This window comes from Epinephelus lanceolatus, chromosome 11 (assembly GCF_041903045.1).
Source record: "Epinephelus lanceolatus isolate andai-2023 chromosome 11, ASM4190304v1, whole genome shotgun sequence".
In the NCBI taxonomy this organism is placed as follows: Eukaryota; Metazoa; Chordata; class Actinopteri; order Perciformes; family Serranidae; genus Epinephelus; species Epinephelus lanceolatus.
The window spans coordinates 3,166,306-3,193,350 of NC_135744.1; the positions used below are offsets into that span (position 1 = coordinate 3,166,306).

Consider the following 27,045-nt stretch of genomic DNA (forward strand, 5'->3'; position numbering starts at 1 on the left):
TCTAAAGCCGGTGTTTGGTCTGTCCATTCCGGGCTACTGTAGAAACATTCTAAGGTAACAAAAACCGGACAATTACCTTTTTTAGGTGATTATACACTAAAGAAAACATACTTACAATATTATATTTAATTTCTGCCAATATATCCCCTGAAATCCTACACACTGGACCTTTAAAAAGTGGTGGCATCAAATCTACTATATCAGATATATCTTCACATAAAAGTGGTGTATTTCAATATATTTTTTATTCTACTTTATTATATAGTTGATGGTAAGGAAAATGAGATTACAGAAAAGCGATATGTCATGAACTAAACTTCCTTTCAGTCAACAGTGAAGAAGGATGGCTAATTTAGATTAAGAGGTAAGCACAGATAGGAAGGTGTCTTTTATAAAGCCACTGAAAAAAAAAAAGAACCTTCCTTACCTTCTGGGGGAAGCACATGGTGGAGGTCACCCCACACATCGTACCAGCCAGTCCAGTAGTCCATCACTAGAGTGGGGCTGTTGGGCTGACAAACAATGCAGGAAAGGTCTACACTATCAGTACACACAGCTCACTGTCCAGTGTTTCATTGTCTCCTTTATGTCTTCAGTGGAAAGGTAGGATACACACCTGGATAGCATTCAGATCCTGGATGTCTTTCTGATTTAGCTTCTGCAGCTTCACTGATCTGATGGCTACAAGGTGGGAGATCACATCACAAGGTAAGCTGTGTGTGTGTGTGTGTGTGTGTGTGTGTGTGTGTGTGCGCACGCACGTGTGTGCGTGTTATTAGCAGACTGTACCTCCAGCCACACTCCCCGACTTCATTGTGTTGTAGTTGTCTGCTGTGAGCAAGAGCTCACTGATCCCTCTAGACTGTAAAGCCTTTCAATATAAAACAGAAGGTCTTCTATACATGTGTGTTTTCATGTAGGATTTAAGGGAGCATTTGAATTAAGCAAGCCTATTACATCACCTCTTTAATGAAAAGCATGTAACTTTCATCCTTTGCAAAGGATCCATACTCGTTTTCCACTTGCACTGCAATGATGGGACCTCCTTTCTTGAACTGATTAACATTAACAACAACATTTTTTAAGGATGACAAGTTAAAAACAAACTGGAGGGACAAAAGACTTGTTTGCAGCTTTAGTGACAGTGGGCTCTAGTTTCCCGGCACAGCGCAGGGTGGCGCAGGGTGGCGAACCCCACGCAGAGCTAGTTTCGAGCAGCGCAACCCGAGGCGAGCTCAGTTTGGTAGTTTGGCAGACCGAGGTGTGCTGAGATGGGTGTGGCGGCGCAGCAGGGGGAGGTGTCGACAGATCCAGATTGGCGCAGTGACAGTTTCGTGCCAAAAGGCTTTGCCGAAGGTGCGCTAAAAGCTCGCCAGCTGAAACCACGTCTACTGTCAGCGCAGGGGGAGCGCAGCCGGTGTAAGCCGAAGTTAGGGCTGACCAGCGGACAGTGCGCACACGTCACCAAAACCTCACAGGCAGGTTTCCAGAATATCAGGCACATTAATAATGCAATAAATACCCAAAAAAAACACTATTCAATGCAACTATCTGCAATCAGCACATAAATGTATCTCTATATCGACTGTCCCGTCACATCTGATGTCAGATCAAAGGGGATATGGGGTGCCGTTTGTAAAGTGGCTCAAGCTGAGAATAACATCAACATTTTGCCACATTTAGCTTCAAACAATGTTTAAAAAAGTGTTGTGAATTTTTTAACGTCACCTTTTACCACATTTACAGCAATATTTGTTAATTTAGAAATATATTAAATACTTAAATCTAAATATTAAATGTGGCACCTAAATGTTAAATGTTAAATCTAAATATTAAATCAAAATCTAAATGCTAAATCTACAATTAGATTTAGATTTAGATTTAATATTTATATTTATATTTATATTTAGCATTTAGATTTAATATTTAGATTTAACATTTAGATTTAGCATTTAGATTTAACATTTATATTTAGATTTAGAATTAGCATTTAGATTTAGATTTAATATTTAGATTTAGATTTAGATTTAGATTTAATATTTTGATTTAACTATTTCATATATTTCTAAGTTAACAAATATTGCTGTAAATGTGGAAAAAGGTGACATTAAAAAACACTTTTTTAAACATTGTTTGAAGCTAAATGTGGCAAAATGTTGATGTTATTTTCAGTGTGAGCCACTTTACAAACGGCACCCCATAGGGGAGACTGGGGTAAGATGAGCCACTTTTCATATTCAGGATCACTACATCAAGGCTATTATAGTTTTGTTGCTAATGAATATATGTGCATATATTTCAGGATGTTGTGCATCCCTACAAACAAACAGAATGAGTGTAAACATAACTGTTTTGATAATATAGCATGTCCAAAAAAAGTGGTCTTGTGGCACAACTTGTCTGGGGTAAGTTGAGCATAGGAGTGGGGTAAGTTGAGCCATCTCCCTCCTTCCCTCCGCCCGCCTTCCTTCCTACCCCCCTTCCCCCCACCTCACCTTCTCTCCTCCCCCTCTCTCCCTCCCTCCCTGGGTTAAGATATTCCAGTTATACGTACATGTCTGTACTGAATTAAATAAGACGCTTCTTCAAATCCATGTGTATTTTTATTTATAATACACAATTCAACAGGTACAAATCTTTTTTTTAAATTATTAATGCATATAGCAACTTTAAAACATTTTAACATAGGCCTGAGAATGCCTTAAAGTACGCTTAGCAAGAGAACCTTAACAGCTGTGTTTTTGGAAAGAAAACACTGAACTAAATCCGTAAACGTGAATCCTAGTTTGGTGTCCTTGCTGACAGGAGGGCCTCCTTCATCCTCTCTAAACTCCTCCCTCCATCTTACTCTCGTTCCATCCACCACCCTCCCTCCTTCCATCCATATCCCACCTGCCCCTTTACTCAATATCCCACCTGTCCAGGTTGCAGGGGAATACAAACTGCTGGGACTCTGAGGTTTGGGGAGTTTTGCGATTGGATCGCTTCTTGGGGAGAATCCTTCATCTTTCTCCTTGAAAGTAAATCTTGGTTTACCATATCCAGCTTTGCCTCTTCTCAGAAACTTATGGGTCAACTTACCCCATAGCTACCATATTGACTTTATTAGCCCCCACAGCTAAAATGGTGCACTTTCATGCTAGCTGTACTACCTCATTTTGTAGTTAATAGATACCACAACTGATGTATAAAACAAATTAAAAATGATCTATTTTGGTCTAAACACAATCCCCATGATATGACAGACTAAATTCACTTTCATGAGTGAAAAATGCTTTTTTGGACATAAATCTCTAATCACTTAACCCATGTGGTTCTTACCTTCACAGACTCCATAAAATGATGCCTTCCTCCTAAATATTTGGTCACATGCTCAATTTTATTAACGGTTTCCTAGCAACAAGGGGTGGCTCAACTTACCCCAGTCTCCCCTAAGGGGATTGTCACTGTTTAGCACTTTTGGCACGCGTAATGGAAACCCAACCTGAATTGATTAACAAAACTAATGAGTTCACATCCCTCTCAGCCAACCACAAACAGCCACAGCATCAGATAGGGAGTATATATTCAGCATCTGTCATCTTAGAAAAGTCAAAAGAAAAGAAACAGAGTGAGACTGTGAAAGAGAAAGAGAGAGCGCATGCACGCACGAGAGAAACGCAACATTGATTTACAATTGTGGTGACCTCCTCCCAGGCTACCTTTGCATCATCAGCCTGTGGAGGTCTGCTTGCAGTTCCGTATATTCGGACACTGCGAGCAGACCTCCCGGACCAAAACATCAGTTTCCTCCTGGGAGAAGTTTGGCCGTCTGACGCTGCTGCTCTCTTCTGCCATGGCGAATTGAGTAAACTCCCATTACGCCTTTGCGCGGCGCATTTAAGAGCAAGGAGAGGGGCTCATCTGATTGGTGTGATGTGTGTAAAACCCACTCCACGCCTTCTCTCCTCCCTCTTTCCGTCTTGCCCAGGTAGGAGGGACGGAGGTGGGACAGACAAGTAGCTGTGCCAGCGCGCACGGTGTGCCAAACTTGCAAAATCCACCTAGCCACACCCAGGTGGCGAAGCGCAGCTGCGCCCCCGCCTCGCCCCCGCCTCGTCCCCACCTCGCCCGGTCTGTGAAACTAGAGCCCTGAATGTTACCTGCAGTGGAACCACTTTTGGTATAAGTTGGTCAAAAAAAGTACTGACAGCCTGAGTAAAGCCTGGGTAAGTTGTCCTCAGTTTCATGCTTCCATCACGGAGGAGCCAGCTGCAAAGAGACAGAAAAGAAGGTGCATAGTTATGAGTAAAGCCACAGAGATGCAAGTACAGCAGAGGTACAGTTAATCTAAAATACTGGACAAAGCTTCACACAAGTCTTCCCTTAAAGCAAGATGTGACTTTTCCACCCTGATGTTATTTCTTCTCTACCGACATGGAACCAGTTCTGTTTCTGTTCCTGCACCTAATTTTGAACCATTAGTACCCCTTTCCCACCAAATTAGCTCCAGGTGCTATGTAGTAAACCAGCCCATGTTTCCATCAGTTTTGAGCCAAACCATTGTAATCAAGTACGTATCGTCAATGGAAGTAAACAGTAGTTGCAAAACCGGGGATTACATTGACTACCTGTGAACTTTGATGTGTAATTACAGATATTTTTAATCCAAAAACAAGTATGAACCAAAGAGACCAATGCAGGCTCTTTTTTCCTATGATTTCTCACTTGACTTGTTTATTGTTGCCTTCTTCATCTGATCTTTCCAGGCTGTAGAATATGATGATGTCATGATTTGAACTTCAGTTCAAGGAAAACCTGCTATTTTTAGGTTCCAGCAGAGAACCAACTTTTTGGGTTCTGAACCAGTCTATTTTTGGTTGAAATGTTCTGAATGGTTTAAAAATCAGGTGCAGGATCTAGAATAGAACCGGTTCTATGTTGGTGGAAAAGGTGTATCACAGCATTTCGACCAAAAATAAATTGGTTCAGAAAAAGTTGGTTCTCAGCTGGAACCAAAATATAGCAGGTTTTTCTTACCCTTAAGTGCACGCTGTGACAACATCAGTGGATGTATCATATTCTACAGATGGAAAGACGGGAAGAAGTCAAGTGAGAAGTCATCAGGAAAAAAGAGTGTGCAGTGGTCTTATTAACAGGTGGCTCACTTGTTTTTTTGAAGGGAAAACAAATATTTCTAACAACAGAACAAAAGTTCACAAATAATTAATATAAGCCATGATTTTGCCACTACCATTTACTTCTGTTGTGGTTTGTGCAACGCCCTCCATTAATGACACCTCCTTGATTACAATGGTTGTGCTCAAAAGTGGTGGACACACGGGCTGGTTTGCTGGATAGCATTAAGGTTCCAAGAATTATCAACGGAACTAGTTCAAGAACCAGAGCTAATTAGGTGGAACAGGGGCTTTTGTGGTTCAGTGGTTAAAATCACTTACAAATTTAATTTAATTTATTTACAGACATAAACTAGTCAGAGCTTGGTGAACATTACACAGGCTTTGGGTTTAAATAGACACCCTACTTTAATACACACAGAAAATTAGGATGTATATATGCAATAATGTTTTTTCCTCAGTTACATGTAAAGAATGCTAGCACTACCTTGGCAGTCCTCCTAGGTCCAGCTCAGAGGAGATGTAGGGCCCTGGGCGGAAAATCACCCACAATCCCAATTCAGCAGCAAGATTAATATAGGCTCTGAAACCCAGAGATAGAGGGCTATGAATATGTATTATCTGCCCCAACATAAAGTGCAACCACATATCTTGTTTTAGGTGAGTGAAATGTACATGGCAATAACAGTGGCAGGATGAGTTTTGTGTCAGCTGATAAGTTGACAGCCTGTTCTCATTCTGAAGACATCAAATACCACCGTTTTGTTAGTGATTTCAGTATCAGACACCTGACACCAAAAAACACCCTTTGCAGTGTTATGATACCCTGCCTGTCAGCGAGAAGGCACCAGATGTGACAGTATGATACGTGGATAGACAGCGTCAGTTCATAATGCGGCTGGATCGGACCTGTCGTGGTGGTATAATACACCACTGGAGGGTGTCAGTTTCAAACGCTGTTTGAAAGCTCCAGTATTGGTGGATGGGTCCAACAGATGCCAATATTTTACCCAGGAGTCTGCTGTTCACCTCCTGTATGACTGAGACTGAGAGCCAATTCATGATTTTATTTTATTTTTTTAAATCTAACCACATGCTTTTGTTACCTAAACCTAAGCATGTTCTTTTGTTGCCTAAATCGAACCACATGCTATGGTTGCCAAAACCTAACTACATGTTTTTGTTGCCTAACCCTTTCCATGTGCTTTTGTTGCCTAAACCTAACCACTTGCATTCATTGCCTAAACCTAACCACATGCTGTTGTTGCCTTAATCTAACCATGTGCTTCTGCTGCCTAACCCTAACTACATGCCTTTGTTGCCCAAACCTAACCACATTATTTGCTGCCTAAATCTAAACATGTGCTGTTATTGGCATCTCTGCAATGGTTGCGATGTCCTGGAACGTCAACAGCAGATGCAGGAGGATACCTAGCATGTACTACATAGACATGAAAGTCCACTGACCAGGTGGTGGTATGTGACGATTTTGGATGAAAACGTATTGCAATAGAAGGGTGCCAAAACATTTAACAAGTGCTGTTTACTTCAACAGGATGCAAAAAACATAAAATAGTTCTCAGTAGCTGACATAGTAGTGTCCCGGGGTAACAAGTGCCACTGAATGAACAGTAATATCCTCCATGGTTATGCCTTAAGTGTGCTTGTTCAATTATTGCTTGCTGTGTATTTTAATTGCTGTTGCTGTGCATTCCAATTACTTGTTATTGTTTGCTGTGGATTTTAAATTGCATGCCAAAAAGTTCATACCTGTAGATATGTGTAAATTATAACTTGCTGTGATTTGTATGTGTGTGTGTTGTGGCTTGCTGTGATTTGTTGTCGCATGGACTGAGCGGAAGCCATGGTGTATTGTGATCTTTTACACACAGCGCTTTTGTTTCCCCCTGTTCCCCTCCACTTTTCCACAACTAACAAACCATTGGTCCACAGTCAGCTGAGTAGAGCATTTAGATGATGGTGCACAGCTGAAGGGACACTTTTTCTCTCCAGACCGATGTTTGGCTGAGATCTGCATGCTTGCCGAGAACTGCATGCACCTCGCGGGAGCGCGCGCACAGCTGAAAGGAAAGCTACCTTCTTGATTTTTAAGGAAACGTACTGTTTAAAAACGAAATAATCTTCTTTGTCAGGTTCATCAGTGATGATCACTGATCTGAAGTCTAGTTTTTTAACGTTTAGCGTCGTCAATGTTTTATTAGAATCGGTAAAGTAGCATTTTCTAGATTGGTCTGAATAGTCTGCTTCATTAATCTCTCATTATTTCTTAATGCCAACTCTTCACTATTTTTTGGGATTTCAGATAATTCTACGAAAACAAGGTTTTTAAATGTGGAAAATTAATGTAGGGAGTCATTTGCACTGTCAAGGCCCATCAAATAAAGTACGCTACGTGCTGATAAAGTCATAATGGTGTTCCTTCAAACTTTGATTTGAAGTTTCATGAGGGTGTTAAGGGGAGCATGCATTTTTCGACAGAACTGATTGCTGCTGCCGAATAATGCATCCCCTGTTATTTATGCTTAGGTCATTATTAAATTAATGAAATTCACACTGTTGAGCCAAAAGGACCAAGAATATGGTCTGGTAAAATCCTTTGATGCACAGACCTCCTGAAATATAATTACAGCCTGGATAGATTATTCGGCAGAGGTGTATTTATTACCTGCCGAGATTTGCATCCCCTGTTTTTTCAGCCTAGAAGACTACCACATGTATGAAATTCACACTGTTGAGCCAAAAGGACCCAGAATATGAGCTGGTAAAATCATTTGATTCACAGACCTCCTGAAATAAAGTTACAGCCTCAATGCATTATTCGGCAGAGGTGGGCAGGACAATAACAGGAGGAGAAGGGGGAAAGGCAGTTCACAAACATGGTTGATTTATCATACAGGGCTTGTTTTTTAAATCAAAATATATTTAAAGGATTAAAAAAAAAGAACAAGGAAAAAACTTACCGGGGCAGAGAATTTAAAAAAAAAAATACTAGGAAGACTTTCAGAAGTCAGGAGTCTCTGGCGTTAGGAATGTTCAGTGTCTCTGTGAACGCTGGGGTCGGGTTGGTGCATGCTGTGTGTGAGAGGCCTTGGGTTCAACTGTCAGTGCTTTCAATGTTCATTGTTTTATTATGCTATCATGATTATGAATAAATAATTCCATCTGAAAAAAAGAAAAGAAAATATACTTTGATTGTTGATTAATTACAACTGGATCAGACTATTTATTTTTCTGACTCAATTAAGTATCATTATCATCGTCAACATCATCAAACCAGGGGATGTAAATCTCGGCAGGTCCAAATTCAGCTCTGCCAAATAATGCATCCCCCTCTTGTGTTTAACTGCAGAAACTTTAGGGTCAAATAGTGTTACCTACATTATATTTTGGTTTGTTTTATCTTATGAACATGAAATTCATACATGTAACAATGTCTCTGGCTGAAAAAACAGGGGGATGCAAATCGTGGCAAGTAGCCACACCTCTGCCGAATAATGCATTGCCTGTGCATGTCACTCCTCCTCTCCCTCACGCCTGCATGTCCTATCGATTAAAGGCTAAAATGCCCCAAAAACAATCTTTAAAAGAAAAATATATAATAAATCCCACAAAGTTTGTGGTTGTGACACTTACAGAGAGGACAATCATGACGAAGTGCATATCGATTACTGTTCAAAACACGGCAAGCATCAGCAAGTCTTTTAGGCTACATACTGTTTCTATGGTCAGTCTTATTTGTAACATCACTAACATAGTGTAAAGTTGATCTGAGAACTTGATATACAGGCTAACGTTACATACAGCCATAAGTGAAAAACACAGTCTGAGCTGTTTCCACCCAGCTCACACTCTGCTGTGGCAAATTGTGATGCGCTCAGATTAATTTGTGATTCAACATCTGTCTCAATTAAATCATAGATATTGAAGGCTACACACTTTTATCTCTTGTCTCTCTCTTCTCGCAACAATATTCTACATTCACTTATTCATACAAATTATTATTTTTATTATATATATATATATATATATATATACATACATATATATATATTATTATTATTATCCTCGCTAAAAACAATAGAATAACCTGTCATGTCTAATTTGTATTAATGAGTATTAGTGAATTGTGTAAAATATCTTTATAAGGAGAGAGATAAAAGTGTGTAGTAGTGTGTATTTGGAGCTCGCTGTGGAAACGTGATCCGCTCAGATTAACTTGTGATACTATAATTGATCATGTTTTACATCAAATGCTACACACTTTAATTTCACTCAACACGACAATATTCTTTACAATTAATTAAAACTCATTCATGAACATTTGACATGACTGTGAACTCTAATTTTAAAGCGATTTGGATGCAGAGGTGCGCACAGGGCCGGCTCTTGGCATAGGCCATATAGGCGGTCGCCTAGGGTGCCACATACTGGCAGGGGAGCAGCTGCAAGCCGTCAAAAAAATAAAATAAAATAGAATAAATAAAATAAACACTAATGATAATTTGCAGCCCCAACTGGCACCCTTTCCTCATACTTTGTCTTGAAAAAAAAAAATTACAAATAGAGAAAAAGTAAACAACAACAACCCCCCTGCTGTTTGTCATCATTTGACCTGGCCCTGAACCTGTCCTGCACTGTGCTCAGTCACGTCACTGTGGGAGAGGGGGGTGGGACGAGTTATCTGTGCGCATCTCAGGTAGGTAGCGGTTGTGACTGACAGACAACAAGAGGTCATAATTTGTCAAGTTATTGAGTTATCATCATGAAAAGACCTCCAGGTGTGACATACAGAAAGCGGAGGAAAGAGGAGGCAGAGGTCCCAGTATTGAAGTATGTCGTCTTTTATAACATTAAAAAATGCCGTTTGACTTTTCATTTGTATGAGCTAGCAGCTTGCCAAGTTGAAATAAAGCAAAGTTGCCTAATAATGCTACTGTAGATAATGATGTGATCGCTGCCAAGGACTGAGTTAAGCTGCTGAGCTGGTTTATTGCTTTTTTTATCTGGTTAACAACTGGCTACTTAGTGCTCCTCCCTTAGCACATTACATATTGTGCTGAAATTCGATAACAAATAGGGACAACTGTAAAACTAATGTGTGACTATATAATTGTAGTGCAACCTCTTTTATTTTAGTAATGCATAATCACAGCTAGATAGTAATTTATGTTATGTTGAACACATCACTGGTGGAAGTAGTAGTCTGTATGCTGCAGCTACATGTTTTGCTTGTACTGTACAGTCAGAGGTAAATCTACTCTACAACTGTCCAGATGCACTGAGAAAATATTTGAACAAGAAACCCCTAGAAGCTGCTGCAGAGGGGCCTTCTCTGACATCTCCTCCACTCGCTGAAGAATATAAGTTTAGCCAATTATTTGTGGTCTCTGATACACTGCTATGTTGTCATTTTTATCATTATATTTGTTGTTGTTGTAATCGCGCTGTTTATTAGGGCCCGAGCGATGACGAAGTCGTCCGCGTAGGACCCTATTGTAATCGCGCTGTTTATTATTAGGGCCCGAGTGACGACGAAGTCATCCGTGAGGACCCTATTGTAATCGCGCTGTTTATTATTATTATTATTATTATTATTATTATTATTATGACTACGAACATTTAATCCCCAATTTCACCCCTTTCCCAAATTCAAAAACTCACAAAATTTGGCACACGACTTTGGTCGGGCGAAAAATTTGATATTTCGGCAGTGTTCTATGTGGACGGGGCCAAATGGCGACATAGCGCCCCCTAGATAATTTCGTGGCTCGAGCCCCGCCTGTGAGTTTCACCTACAGGCATGAAAATTGGTGGGCTCATACAACATGCCAAGATGCACAAAAAATCCTCTTGGAGCCATGCTGTAAACCCAACAGGAAGTAGGCCATTTTGATTTGAAGTTTTTACATGTTTGAACAAACTCCTCCTAGGGATTTCGTCCAATCAACTTCAAATTTGGTACAGATCATCCTGAGAACATGCTGATCAAGAGTTATTAAAAGCTTTTCTCTATGTCAAGGGGAGTGGCTGCTAGGGCATGACAAATTTTGGCGATTTTTCATTTTCTCGCCATCGAATTTCGAACGGCTCTCACGCCCACATACTTGATCTCAGCAGCTTCAAACTTGCTGGACAGGATGATGGCTCCGCCCCGAACGCCCCGATATGTTAATATCCCACCTTACTCATAGTGCCCCCCAGTGGTAACAGGAAGTGACCAGTTTTTACTTTAACATGTACTGATGCCACAAACTTGACCGCATCAACTTCATTCCACTTCTAATGCATGCAGAACAAGTTGGTGAAGCTACCTTATGAACGCTGTGAAGCTACGTCTAATGGTGTCCGTGTGGCCCCACCGCGTCTATCAATCCCTCGCCACCAAATACGTTTATGTTTTTGATGGCTTCAACGACCTCATCTCCTCATGAAAATTGACACACAGGTCAAGAATGGCGAGCTCTTGCATGTGATAGGGGCGTCGCCCATGGGTGGGACAAAATGCCTCTATAGAGCCCCCTTGAAATTTTCAAAAACCCCTCCTCATAGGGTTTTTTTTGTAGTTGGAACATGAAAATTGGTACATATGTGTATGTTGTACAGGCGCACATAAAAGTCTCTGGCACCAATGGTCTACTCCAAAAAGGAAGCCGGCCATTTTGATTTTGACTTGTCATTTTGGTGTGATTTCCACATGTTGTATTTTAACAAACTAGTCCTAGGGATTTCATCCAATCGACTTCAAATTTTTTACAGATCATTCAGAGACCATGCTGATGAAAAGTTATTAAAAGGTTTCCTCTATGTCAAGGGGCATGGCCGCTATGGTGCCTCCCTCGCCACCAAATATGTTTGGCTTTTTGATGGCTTCACCTTCCCCATATCCTCATGAAAATTGACACACAGGTCAAGAATGGCAAGCTCTTGCATCTGATAGGGGCGTCACCCATGAGGGGGACAAAATGCCTCTATAGCGCCCCCTTGAAATTTTCGAAAAACCCTCCCCATAGGATTTTTTTTGGAGTAGGAACATGAAAATTGGTACACATGTGTATGTTGTCCAGACGCACATAAAAGTCGCTGGCACCAATGGTCTACTCCAAACAGGAAGTCGGCCATTTTGATTTTGACTTATCATTTTGACATGATTTCCACATGTTGTATTTTAACAAACTAGTCCTAGGGATTTCATCCAGTCGACTTCAAATTTTTTACAGATCATCCAGAGACCATGTTGATCAAAAGTTATTAAAAGCTATTCTCTGTGTCAAGGGGCGTGGCCTCCATGGCCCCACCATATATGATGCATCGCCATGCATATTGAAGCAGCTCTCTCTCCCAAATACTTCATCCAAACTGCTTCAAAAATTCTGTCCATGATAAGAGCCCCGCCCTCAACGCCTCCATATGCTCGTAGGCAATCTTGCTCATGCCGCCCCCTTGTGGAAATAGGAAATGCCCTACTATACATTGACATTGTCCGATTTGCTCGAAACTTCACATGTGTGATGACGGTCCACCCCTGAACGCACCTGCCCACATCTGGTTACGCTCGTAGCGCCACCTGGTGGATGAACGAAACATTGCATTGAATGTTCCAGTTTAACCTTGTTACTAATTACAGTAAATGTAGGTCAAATAAAATAAAGTTTATTTGTACAGTGCCTACTTTATATAAAGTAGAATGACACAACAGACTTAAAGCGGTGGTGTAACAGTATGGATGTACTGAATGTTTGAATACAGCTACAAGTCAGGCAACAAGCAGCAGCACGGCTGGAACCTTAATCCCGCCTCGGGCACCAAAGTGGCTAGAGTCGGGGTTTGGATGCATTCAGGTTTTATTATTGTGAAGCTTTTACTGAATGTCACTGGGAATCATGTGCTGTGTCTCAAATCACATATTTCAGTTAGTACACTTCCATGTAGTATACCATGTGCACTACGTACTTATTGGCATAGTGCGCAAATTTCGACAGGGTAGTTTTGTCCCAACACAACCGTTATGCACTTATCGGAAATGATGACCGCAAATTAGCTAGTTAGCAAACTAGCATAAGCATTTGTGTTATGCTGTAAATCATTACAGACTGCTAAATTAACCCAATAAACATAATGCTGGCTCATACCCGACAACAGTATAGTGGTTCTTAGTGCAAAAAACACATGTATTTGTACAATGCAGCGACGTTAGTGGTCGCTGTCTTCTACCGCCATTTTCTGTTTGAAAAAAGCTACGTTGCCAAGATGGCGATCATTGAGGGCGAGAAGTCTCCATAGTTCCACACTCAATCTTCTTGACCATTTTGAGTGCACCATCCGAGTACTCATAGTGCACTGCATTTTTCCATACTTCTCAGTGTGAATGCACTTATGCACTCAAAATATTAAGTATAAGTACAGAAGGACGTGATTTGAGACACAGCATTGCTCTCCTGGCTCTAGTCTTGGCTTGATATCTCCGTGGTTCAACGTTACTTTCGAGGGCATCAGTGGAAACGGCAATTCATTAATGTGATTAATGTCTAGCAAACAATTTCTATCATAATGTTGCAAAAGACAGCTTTAAATGAATGAAATAGAGACACGAAGCGATCATAATTTTATTTCCTGGTTAGCTGACAACGGGTTCTCAAAGGCCACGCCTACCACACATCTGTCTCTATCACCAGTTAATTTACACACCGGCTTATGTCTACCACCACTCGCTGGCCCATCTTCCTCCAGGAGCGCTCTGTCGCAGCTGGAAGAGCAATACGGAAATCACAGACGGCTTGACACCAACAGTAGCCGCACATACACACACAAAGCACAGACATATTTGTGTACGTTCCTTCACTTATCGTTAGTATGGCCCATCAAGACTCATATTCCTCCCAACTCTGTCCTACGGCTGGAAAGTTCATCGTCCGCTCCACCTCTGCCACTGGAACCTCGAGCTGTGTCCTCTGTCTGGAGGAGGGGTACCCCGGAAGAGAAAAAGCGTCCCTTCAGGTGTGCACCATCATCTAAATGCTCTGCTCAGCTGACTGTGGACCAATGGTTTGTTAGTTGTGGGAAAGGGGAGGGGAACAGGGGGAAACAAAAGCGCTGTGTGAAAAAGACCACAATACACCATGGCTTCCGCTCAGTCCATGCGACAACAAATCACAGCAAGCCACAACACACACACATACAAATCACAGCAAGTCATAATATACACATATCTACAGGTATGAACTTTGTTGGCATGCAATTTAAAATCCACAGCAAACAATAACAAGTAATTGGAATGCACAGCAACAGCAATTAAAATACACAGCAAGCAATAACTGAACAAGCACACACTTAAAGGTAATATGTACAGTACAGGCCAAAAGTTTGGACACACCTTCTCATTCAATGCGTTTTCTTTATTTTCATGACTATTTACATTGTAGATTCTCACTGAAGGCATCAAAACTATGAATGAACACGTGGAGTTATGTACTTAACAAAAAAAGGTGAAATAACTGAAAACATGTTTTATATTCTAGTTTCTTCAAAATAGCCACCCTTTGCTCTGATTACTGCTTTGCACACTCTTGGCATTCTCTCCATGAGCTTCAAGAGGTAGTCACCTGAAATGGTTTTCCAACAGTCTTGAAGGAGTTCCCAGAGGTGTTTAGCACTTGTTGGCCCCTTTGCCTTCACTCTGCGGTCCAGCTCACCCCAAACCATCTCGATTGGGTTCAGGTCCGGTGACTGTGGAGGCCAGGTCATCTGCCGCAGCACTCCATCACTCTCCTTCTTGGTCAAATAGCCCTTACACAGCCTGGAGGTGTGTTTGGGGTCATTGTCCTGTTGAAAAATAAATGATCTTCCAACTAAACGCAAACCAGATGGGATGGCATGTCGCTGCAGGATGCTGTGGTAGCCATGCTGGTTCAGTGGGCCTTCAATTTTGAATAAATCCCCAACAGTGTCATCAGCAAAACACCCCCACACCATCACACCTCCTCCTCCATGCTTCACAGTGGGAACCAGGCATGTGGAATCCATCCGTTCACCTTTTCTGCGTCTCACAAAGACACGGCGGTTGGAACCAAAGATCTCAAATTTGGACTCATCAGACCAAAGCACAGATTTCCACTGGTCTAATGTCCATTCCTTGTGTTTCTTGGCCCAAACAAATCTCTTCTGCTTGTTGCCTCTCCTTAGCAGTGGTTTCCTAGCAGCTATTTGACCATGAAGGCCTGATTGGCGCAGTCTCCTCTTAACAGTTGTTCTAGAGATGGGTCTGCTGCTAGAACTCTGTGTGGCATTCATCTGGTCTCTGATCTGAGCTGCTGTTAACTTGCCATTTCTGAGGCTGGTGACTCGGATGAACTTATCCTCAGAAGCAGAGGTGACTCTTGGTCTTCCTTTCCTGGGTCGGTCCTCATGTGTGCCAGTTTCGTTGTAGCGCTTGATAGTTTTTGCGACTCCACTTGGGGACACATTTAAAGTTTTTGCAATTTTCCGGACTGACTGACCTTCATTTCTTAAAGTAATGATGGCCACTGGTTTTTCTTTAGTTAGCTGATTGGTTCTTGCCATAATATGAATTTTAACAGTTGTCCAATAGGGCTGTCGGCTGTGTATTAACCTGACTTCTGCACAACACAACTGATGGTCCCAACCCCATTGATAAAGCAAGAAATTCCACTAATTAACCCTGATAAGGCACACCTGTGAAGTGGAAACCATTTCAGGTGACTACCTCTTGAAGCTCATGGAGAGAATGCCAAGAGTGTGCAAAGCAGTAATCAGAGCAAAGGGTGGCTATTTTGAAGAAACTAGAATATAAAACATGTTTTCAGTTATTTCACCTTTTTTTGTTAAGTACATAACTCCACATGTGTTCATTCATAGTTTTGATGCCTTCAGTGAGAATCTACAATGTAAATAGTCATGAAAATAAAGAAAACGCATTGAATGAGAAGGTGTGTCCAAACTTTTGGCCTGTACTGTATGTCATATATTTAAAAAAAAAAAATACATCCATAGAATGTCTAGAAAGGTGTAGAATTAAATTCTATAAATTCTCTATTTTCCTGGGAAAAAAAAAATTACAGTAGAGAAATAATTGTTTTAGAAATTTTGACGGGTCCAAAGATATGTCAATATTTTGATTTGCTTACGTTGGTTACGGGGGGGGGGGGGGGGGGGCTCAGGGTTGCCAGATTGTGATAGCTGCAGATGTATGGCGTTGTCCCAGCGCTATCCGTCGCAAATTCTAGCCGTCCAACGGAGAAGCAAGACCTGAATCAACATCGGTTCAGCTTTTGATCGTTGGCGTCAGCTGAAGGCAGAAAAAGGGCTAAAAAGCCAGGCAGAGGTTGCCGCTTTCCTTCTGGACAGGTAAGCCAACGTTAATGTTTGCTAACTAATGCAACAGGGTTTAATGCAGAAGGGTTGTTAAAAGATATATCTGCTGAATATATCTAATATCTAGTACAGCCGAACTAGTAATTACACTAAATGTCAGTTAATTTCAGATATTTTACCTAATACTAGAAACAGCGTTTTTGGGATGGTAACATTAGTTTTTTTGCGGCTTGTTGTAAAATAGAGTAGTAAAAAGACATATTTACTGAATATATCAAATATCTAGTAAAGCCAAACTAGTAATGACACTGCACCTAGATGAAATATGTAAAGAAAAAGTAAGGATGATGGTTAATTTCAGTTATACCGTGGTTTGGGTGAATACTCAATTCTGATTGGCTGTAGGGTGTCCGTTAAAAGGTGTTATAGGACAGCTAAAAAGATGTTCCGGTCAAATTGCCTGATGACAGGTTCTAAATTATTGCGCTGGCTCAACTGCTAGTTTGTAAGAATAGCAACGGAGACTCAGAGCAGAGGCAACGGATTACAACGGGCATCATGAGTGATTTTATCGTTTCATTTAATTTATTTGGTGAATTTGATAATTTTGATGACTGGGATGCAGAAGAAGAGAGGTTAGAGAATGAAAAGAAAAGGGAGAAATGGCACAAGGGGTCGCGGGTCTACACCAATCGCAGCCTCTGGAGCACAGCTGTAGGTCGGCTCTCTGACACTGGCCTGGAAACCCGTCAGATCATGACCGTCACGGGACATCAGTGTGAGATCAGCCGGCAGGCTTATTGGGTTCCGTCGGCGCAGGAGAGACGAGACTGGAGCAACATCTTGTCGTCTCCAAATATCCCAACAAGCAGTGCTCAATCTGTCAATCTCCGTCCTTCAAATGCCACTATGATGGACATAGGCCCTACCCATATCACCTTCAAATTTCACTATTAATGGTAATGTAGCATTTAATTTTAAATAGGAAACAATTGTTAATTTGTTAATGTGTTTATATGAATTAATCTCAACTACTATATGTTTATGAATTATTTGTTGCAATTAAAAACGATTTTGACTAGCCTACTATTTGAATGTTGATTATTTGAAACAAATTTTCTTGGGCCTATAAATGAACGCCAATGAATCATGAAAGTAATATCTCAATTTTTTTTGCATATCATCCTCAGAGTCTGTAACACTTATTGTTCTGAATAATATCACGTAGCCTAACGTTTACTTCCCTTCACTGATCAGAGTCGCTATGCTCTCTACGCTGCGGCCACAGCAGGTTTCCATGGCAACGCCTGTGAACTACAGAGATTAAATAGTCCACTCAGCTGTGGCTTGTGAAAAACTCATGATTTTAACTGTAAAAGACATTAAAGCATAAATAATTGATTTAATATTCATTTCTTGTGTAAGTGACCATGGTATAAGCGGGTTAATGCCCTTCGAGGTGTCCATTATCAGGAATTAATGGACTTCGCGTCAGATGGTTCACGCCTTCGCGTTGTCCATTAATTCCTGATAATGGACACCTCGTCGGGCATTAACCCTTACATATTTTAGCAAGTTCTCTAGAAATGGCGTTATGATTGTTCCGGTTGTAGATTTGTCAAATAGTGTCATAAATAGTGTCGTATATATATCAAACATCTAGTACAGCCAAACTATCATTTATTATTATTAGCTATTATTATTATTAATATTAGTATTATTATTATTGGTGGTAAATTATAACAGAGGAATATATTTGCCGTTTTAATATCAAGAACACTTTCGTGTTTTTGTGTGCATACAGGACGTTGTTGAATCAGGGAATCTGTGTGTCCACCACGACAAAGGATCCTAATTGACTAATTACATTAGCATTAGTGACGAGTAGAGCTAAAAATTCTTTACGGAGATTGTTACAGTGTGTTACAGGGTGCACAAGAGAGGATTCATGATTTACTATTACTATTATTTTTTAATTACTATACCACAAAAGACTCTTCATTTGACATCGCTGTCTCCACTGTCTGTCGTTTAGGAACCTGGTTACCTGTAGAATTGAAGAGTGGAGCGAGAGCGGGTAAGTGTGAGTGTGACACCTACTGACCGTGAAGTATGAATCCTATATCTATCACCTTTAAGGCATAACCATGGAGGATATTACAGTACATTCAATGGCCCTTGTCACCCCGTGACAGTAGCATAACATGATCCATTCATTAGCAGCCATCTTGACTCTTTTTCTCTGCACTCTGGGTCTCTACTAGCTCCTGCTTTACAACAGTGCTGCCTAGTGATAAAAAGCAGTAGTTATAAAGATGATAGAACACAACACTGAGGCATCACATCTCTCTTCACTTATCCCTGCTGTGTCATTATAACCTTCTGTTGTTGGGGAGATGCTGCTGTTGTTGTCAGGTGGGACCTCTCTGCCTCTAGCTTCTCCCCTGAGCACTGGTGTTTAGACAATGAGAAGAAAAGCAAAGTTTCCCTAACACACTGTAGAGCAGGTCATTTCTTAGAATAGCAAGAGAGGAGGTACAAAGTGTTTTCATTCTTATAACTGACATGTTTAAGTTGCATATTTGGTTTAATGAGAGCATGAGCTGCACTCGCATAAGCAATAAGCTGTATGGTGATTAATCATGGGTGTGTTTTGTATTCAGGTCAAGCAAGATTCATACTCTTCCTTACACTAAATCCAGCTGTGTGTGGAAGTTGAAAACTTCTCTCTCTGGCTGATGCAGACTCCATGGTACATACCTGCAACGATGAAAAAATGTTCTCTGTTAACATTCAAGCAGTGACCAGTCTTGAGAAAAAAACATGTCCAAAGAGGTTTTCCCTACGTAGTGAGGGTGTTGATGCCGCTAGCCTTCATTTTCATCAGACGGTCTCTCCAATAGGCCCTGGGCACACGGAAATAGTGGATGGATCCCCCGATTATGCGGAAAGATTCTCTTTCCAGGGTGAACTGGGATGAGTTGGCACACAGACCCACCTTCCTGCTCATTCTCCGTCCTCCAGCTGACATGCTGGAAGAAGAGTGTATTTGTGTCACACTCACGTAGCATAACACATAGGCTATTGTGCTTCAATAAACCACATGACATGCTTAATAGGAATTTGCAGATGTCTTATGTTGCAAACACACAGGAACGGGAATATTTTTGAATTCAGAGACAAGATGGATTTCAACAGATTAGTTTACCACTTCTTATCAACCTGGTAAAATGTTATATATTTTTTTCACTTGACATATATTTCTTTAACATCCATCCTGAATGGTAGTGACACTTAATTGTGAGGTACAGTGAAATTGTTTCACTTCATAGGAGCATTTGGCTACCTAACTTCATGTCACCAATATAATATTCGTATAAAGATTTTCTGTATATAATTTATAGTGTAGTATTACTTTGTCTTGGACCATATTCCAAAAGAGCCTTACCGCATTGCTATCTTAATTTAGGAGATTTTTAAATCACTGTTATAAGGTACTGAATTACATACAAGCAGCCTAACTGAAACAATAATCATGACAACTTCACTTACCTGAGGTATCTGTACATGATGAAGCCAACAATGCAAAGACAGATGAGTGCACATTTCCTTTTGTGCACATTTCTTATCCTCAAGACAACCATGGATGGATGTGAGATGTCGTCCTGTAACACAGGCAGCAGTCAACTTGACAGCACCATCTGAGCGCAGATAAACGTATGATGCTGGCATGAATAACACAACGCCCCGTGGGAGTGCCCCTGTGCACAACCATGGAAATCAGACACGCCTCATAACATAACAGGCTTTGCATGTGTGTCTGTATAGCTCTTCTACATCCAATATAATTACTTTCTCGATAGTAAAATTGATTTAATAAAACATAAAACTTTTAAAGTTAAAAGAGTCGTCTTATGTTCAAATGAGCATGCCTGTTATTAGAATCAGAATCAGCTTAATTGGCCAAGGAGGTGTGTACACATACAATGACTGGCTTTTTTTTTGTTCTTCTTTTAATTAATAAAAGTGGTAATTGATTTATTATTATTTTATACTATTAACATCATCTAAAGTTTTCAATAGTGGCTGTCATTTTTCTAAATATTGTATGCCTTGTAACATCAAAACATGTAATAATTTCCTTAAAATATAATAAAGTTTGCACTTAACCTAATTGAAAATGTAATAAAAACCACAGACTGTAAAAATAATGGACATAACCACCATGACATCATCCACTGATTTGTGGACTCCGGTTTTGAACCTTCAAGTTCAGTATTTTCAGCTGTTGCCATCTTGGTTTCTTGGAACCAGAGGTGACCATATTTGGGCAAGAGGCTGGTCCTTGGAAGAGCAAGGGGTGGATCTGAATGGGAAGCCGAGGACACTATCAGCAGACAGCCTGTCATTAAAAGCAGCCTGCCCTTAATTTAAACGGGTGAGTTATATAGAAATTCATCTCCTGTACAGTTATGAATGCTGAAATTAGCTATAGAGACCAAATAGTTTTTTGTACCAGGCTGTATGTATGTTTATTTCTGCTGTACATTTGGGCATTTTAACATGGGGGTCTATGGGTATTGACTGGATTCTGGAGCCAGCCTCAAATGGCCATTCAAAGAACTGCACGAACTGTTTTTGGCACTTCTGTGTTGGCTTCATTTTTCAGCCCTGGAGGCTTCCGCTTGAATATAACCCAACAATGTCGTGACTAAGCTAATATTATAATAACATTTTGTGATTGATATCATATTAACATTTTTACCAACAATGTAATAGCTCTCAGATGGCTGTTTCTTTTAAAATTTTATGATGCCATTATTTTGACGGATTATGTAATAATGTAAAATGGTATGCTTTTTCTCAGAAATGGAAAGTGCGCAAATATATTAACCCTATGGGCCCGAACGATGCAAAGTGCGTCCAAATTCACACCTGTTCTCTATGGATTTCCTCCACAACCATTCGTCATAGCGAGAAGCCACTCATATCATGTGAAACAAGGAAAAAAAATTATAAAGTTTCACTAAAATTATAGTGGGGCGGCATAGCTATAAAATCGTTCAATTTTGTGATAAAAGCACCAAATTTGGCAGATGTGTTGACAAATATATTTAGAACAAATCTGGATATTGGGGCATCAGAAACTCACCCCCTGTGGCCAGAGCAGGCAATTGAATCCTACCTGCCCATGGACCCGTCCCATTAATTGGATCCACTCCAAAATGTAATGGCTTCTAAGTTGGACCATGCTACATGCCTCCACCATCTGCTACAGAGACTAGAACATTTAATTGGCCTAAAAGGTTCTGCACTAAGCTGGTTTAAATCTTATTCATGTGATTGTTTTCAGTTTGTTCATGTTCATGATGAATCATCTCTACGTACTAAAGTTTGTTTTGGAGTTCCACAAGGTTCTGTGCTCGGACCAATTCTGTTCACTCTATATATGCTTACCTTAGGTAACATCATTAGAAATCACTAAATTTCCATTGCTATGCAGATGATACACAACTGTATTAAAGCCAGAAGAAACAGATCAATTAACTAAACTTCAAAAATGCCTTAAAGACATAAAAACCTGAGCTCCAATTTCCTGAAGTTAAATTCAGACAAAACTGAAGTTATTGTTCTTGTCCCCAAACACCTCAGAAATTCTTTGTCTGATGATATAGTTTCTCTGGATGGCATTGCTCTGGCCTCTAGCACTACCGTAAGAATTGCGAAAAATTAGGCCTATCCTGTCCCAAAAAGATGCAGAAAAATTGTTCAACGCTTTTGTTAGTCTCTTACACAGATGCCGATGACGTCAGCACACTGGCTGACTCTGTTGTCTGTGGACATTCCCATAGAAAGGTTGTAATAGAACTAGCGCTGGCTCCCAGCGACAGTGACCGTACTTCCTTGACCAACGGCTGATTAGCTTTGCCTTACACCCGCCCACACCGGAATTGCTGTTGCCCGAATTGTTGTCCGTAGTACAACAGAAAAGGAAGTGTTCAGTGCATCGCAAGAAGAGATTAAAATGGATATGATTTCATTTGATTCAGATATATTGCAGAGCTGCAACGTCTCTGTTACATGTAAGACAAGTGCCGCACCTATGGCAACGCCGTCACGTGGTCTGGATATCCCCGCCCATTTCTATTACAAAACGAAAGACTAATGTCCCCAGACTCCCATTCCAAAGTAAGGGAGGCTGGTCACGCGAGACTATGCTTTTATTACCTCTAAGCTGGATTACTGTAATTCCCTATTATCAGGTAGCTCTAATGAGTCTCTGAAAAGTCTCCAGCTAATTCAGAATGCAGCGGCACGTGTACTGACAGGAACTAAGAAACGAGATCACATTTCTCCTGTTTTAGCTTCTCTGCACTGGCTCCCTGTAAAATCCAGAATTGAATTTAAAATCCTACTCCTAACTTACAAAGCTTTAAATAGTCAGGCACCGTCATATCTTAGAGAGCTCATAGTGCCATATTATCCCACTAGAATACTGCGCTCTGAGAATGCAGGTTTACTCGTTGTCCCTAAAGTCTTCAAAAGTAGATCAGGAGCCACAGGCTTCAGCTATCAGGCTCCTCTTCTGTGGAATCATCTTCCTGTTTCGGCCCGGGAGGCAGACACCATCTCCGCATTTAAGACTGGACTTAAGACTTTCCTTTTTGGCTTATAGTTATGGCTGGCTCAGGCTTGCCTTGGACCAGCCCCTAGTTAGGCTGACATAGGCCTAGTCTGCCGGGGGACCTCCTATAATACACCTCCTATAATACACCGAGCACCTTCTCTCCTTCTGTCTCTCTCTCTCCTTTGCTAACACTCATGTCCTGTTACTGCATCTTGCTAACTCGGCTCTACTGCATTTCACTAACTCGACACTGTCTGGCAGGTTAACTCGTAACGCAGCGGTGCCGGGATGGTGTGACCTGTGTGGTTGTGCTGCTGCTGTTGTCCTGCCCGATGCCTCCTACTTCTGCTGTTATCATTAGTCATACTTCTACTATTATTATTATACACATTTGATTATTGTCACATACATATACTATCATATATTAATATATACCAACAACATATTGTACCACAATAGCCGTAATTATGATTATAATATTATTACTTAAATTAATGTTGTTGTAAGCTACTGTCTCTCCTGCATCTCTCTCTGTCTTTGTCTCTCTTTATGTATCATTTTGTGTACAGATTACTGTTAATTTATTATGTTGATCTGTTCTGTACTACATGTATTGCATGTCTGTCCATCCTGGAAGAGGGATCCTTCCTCAGTTGCTCTTCCTGAGGTTTCTACCATTTTTTTCCCCGTTAAAGGGTTTTTTGGGGGGAGTTTTTCCTTATGGAAATAAGGGTCCAAAAGACATAGGGATGTCGTATGCTGTAAAGTCCTCTGAGGCAAATTGTTATTTGTGATATTGGGCTTTATAAATAAAATTGATTGATTTGAAAGGACTTTCGGTTGGCCTCAAGGAAGTTCTGGCAGACCGTTAACCGACTCAGGAAGGGAAAGTAGGGCTTGTCTCAGGCTGTGTTCAGCAGAGACGGAGAACTGCTGATCCAAACTGGGGACATCGTTGGGCGGTGGAAGGAGTACTTTGAGGACCTCCTGAACCCGGCCAACACATCCACTGGGAACGAGGCAGAGCCTGAATACTTGGGAGAACTCTTGCCCATATCCCTGGCAGAAGTTGCCGAGGTAGTTAAAAAGCTCCCCAGTGGCAAGGCGCCGGGTGTGGATGAGATTCGCCCTGAGATGCTGAAGGCTCTGGGCACTGTTGGGCTGTCTTGGCTGACATGCCTTTTCAGTGTCGTGTGGAGGTCAGGTACGGTGCCTGCAGAGTGGCAGACTGGGGTGTTGGTCCCCATCTCCACAAAAGGGGACTGGAGGGTGTGCTCCAACTATCGGGGTATCACACTGCTCAGCCTCCCGGGTAAAGTTTACTTCAGGGTGCTGGAGGCGCCGACTGATTGTCGAACCTCAAATTCAGGAGAAGCAATGCGGATTCCGTCCTGGCCGTGGAACAGTGGACCAGCTCTTTACCCTTGCGAGGCTGCTGGAGGGGTTGTGGGAGTTTGCCCATCCAGTCTACATGTGTTTTGTGGACCTGGAGAAGGCTTACGACTGCGTCCCTCGGGGGGTCTTGTGGGGGGTACTACAGGAGTACGGGGTACCAGGCTCACTGCTACGAGCCATCCGGTCTCTGTATGACCAAAGTGAGAGCTGTGTCCGCATACTTGGTGTAAAGTCGAACACGTTTTCGGTGGGTGTTTGTCTCCGCCAAGGCTGTCCATTGTCACCAATCCTGCTTGTGACCTTCATGGACAGGATTTCGAAGCGGAAACAGCAGAGGCACTTTGTCAACCCGGTGAGTAACGTTACTGTCATTAGCATCAAGCTAGCAAACAATGTTACATCCTCACGGTCGGACATAAAGTAATAACATTAACAAATAGTGGCGGGGCTTTTACTCACCACAACTGCAGAAGCTACCAGCTTCATTTGAAACAGACTACATTATAGACAGTCCGTTATTTATTAATCCCTCTGTATCTTTATATTCTTACTTTTTATCGGCTCCCATTGTCTTCATAAAGTTAACACATCCTGAATTTGTTTCAAATTAAAAGCCCCTTATAACCTTGGCTGAGAGAATCCCTCAATTTTCTAAATAGGCTTTTATTGTGAAACATTTGTAAGAACTTGGTTGTGGAGGATACAGTAGCTTGAATGTTTACGTACGGCTCTTCAAATGAAGCTCCTGCCATCTGCTGATGCTTTTAGGTGATTACAACAACATTTCGGCTGGCACATGAACAGACACAGCGACTCAAATAATAGTAAAAGTAATAAAAATAGGACAAGAATAACCCAATGACATCACACAAACTGTGAAAGACGACCGGAGATAATTGGTGAGTACCATCGTGTATTGTGTCATGTCTGTCGGCCAAGTCACGGCACGATTTTATGACTGCACAATTGTGTAATGTGATATAGTCACTTTCAGAACGGGCAGAAAAGTTGTGGAGTGTGTACTAGGCATAATGCAAGTCCTGCTGAGTCTGACCTATCTGTCAGCGAGTCCGTCTCCACCTTTTTTTAGACTCCACCGTAGACAACGGCAGCATTTCTTCTACCACGTAGCGAGCCACAAGCTTCATGGCTTCTTCCGGACTGATCCGGACTAATATCTCCGTTATTAGAACCAAAAGACAGTCGTTGCTGTTTTGGAGCTGAAGGACCAGCGTTCTAAAAGTAACGGAAGTAACTGATGGCTTTTAGAAAATGTACTCAAGTATTTGATTACTCAAACAGCAAACTAACACGTTAGGTTACTCGTTACTGCAAAAAGTAATCAAAGTTACTTTGTAACGCGTTACTTTGTAACGCGATATACCCAACTCTGTTCATGAGTGAGGGTACAATGGAGTGTGAGATGGATCGGTGGGTCGGTGCGGCTTCTGCAGTGATGAGGGTACTGAGCTCAGCCTTAGAGATAGGGTGAGGAGCTTGGACATCCAGAGGGAGCTCAGAGTAGAGCCGCTGCTCCTTCGCGTCGAAAGGGTCAGTTGAGTTGGTTCAGGCATCTGATTAGGATGCCTCCTGGGCGCCTCCCGCTGGAGGTGTCCTGGGCACGTCCCACTGGTAGGAGGCCCCCAGGCAGACCCAGAACACGCTTGAGGGATTACATATCTCGTCTGGCCTGGGAACGCCTTGGGGTCCCCCAGGAGGAGCTGGAAACCGTTACCGGGGAGAGGGATGTCTGGGGTGCTTTGCTCAGCCTGCTGCCCCCGCGACCTGCCCCCGGATAAGCGGATGAAAATGGATGGATGGATGGATGGATGGATGATTTGAAAGGTGACACTCTGTAGTTTTAATCTTCATCCGAATATTTTCTTGAAAAAAATGCTGCAGATGACAAGAACTAGGAGTTTGAAAACACAATGAGACCATATCATAAAGCCTTACACAGTCCAAATTCAGAGTAGATAACACTATCACAGAAAATTAACTTTTTTTGCGTTAAAAACAGAGGGTAACACAATGTACTGAATGTGTGCAAATGAGTGAAAAACTAATCAACACAGAAATATACATTTATTTAGGTGGTTACTGTATATAAAAACACTTTTAGAAAACCTAAATTGAGAAGAAGACTGTTTTTTACCACTTAAGACAACATAAAAGCCATTTGTTTGTCATTTCTGTAAAACTGTAACAGTCTATGGTCCCAATAACCCATTCAAAAGTACAACTGAGGTCAGGAGTGTTACTGACTACAAGACCCAAGCCATGAGTCCAATCGCTAGCTACTGATTGGCTCTGTAATCTAAGAAGTGAGGGAGGCCCTTTTTTCAACGCAGGCCCTTGTTGGATATTGAAGCTCATAGTGACATGGAAGCTCCTATTATCACACTGAACCAAAAGAGACTCAAATGCAGACTCAGGAATGGAACAAAGTTCAAAACCAGGTCCTTTAACTTTAGGCTAGGTTCGGTACACAAATGTCAGTCACTCAAGCAAGGTATCCAAAAAGAACAGGCAAAGACAAAATCCAGAAATTCAAAG

General features: G+C 41.4%; 1 protein-coding gene across 12 annotated transcripts in view; it reads right to left on the reverse strand.

Moving 5' to 3' along the window:
- LOC117265946 (beta-galactosidase-1-like protein 2) overlaps window positions 1-20,376 on the reverse strand; it is a 32,930-nt gene extending 12,554 nt beyond the window's left edge. For 3 of the 12 annotated variants that reach the window (XM_078172141.1, XM_078172140.1, XM_078172144.1), the window contains exons 1-9: window positions 20,019-20,374; window positions 19,313-19,498; window positions 19,158-19,226; window positions 5,605-5,700; window positions 4,143-4,251; window positions 963-1,055; window positions 790-871; window positions 617-681; window positions 428-512 (exon numbers count right to left, since the gene is read on the reverse strand). In XM_078172141.1, the coding sequence (XP_078028267.1) occupies window positions 428-512; window positions 617-681; window positions 790-871; window positions 963-1,055; window positions 4,143-4,251; window positions 5,605-5,700; window positions 19,158-19,226; window positions 19,313-19,498; window positions 20,019-20,110 (877 nt within the window). In that variant the 5' untranslated portion in view covers window positions 20,111-20,374. Of the gene's footprint in view, window positions 1-427; window positions 513-616; window positions 682-789; window positions 872-962; window positions 1,056-4,142; window positions 4,252-5,604; window positions 5,701-13,823; window positions 14,397-19,157; window positions 19,227-19,312; window positions 19,499-20,018 lie in introns of those variants that run through there. The other 9 variants (XR_013492293.1, XM_078172136.1, XM_078172142.1 and 6 more) reach the window with 8 other exon arrangements.
- Window positions 20,377-27,045: the final 6,669 nt, after the last annotated feature.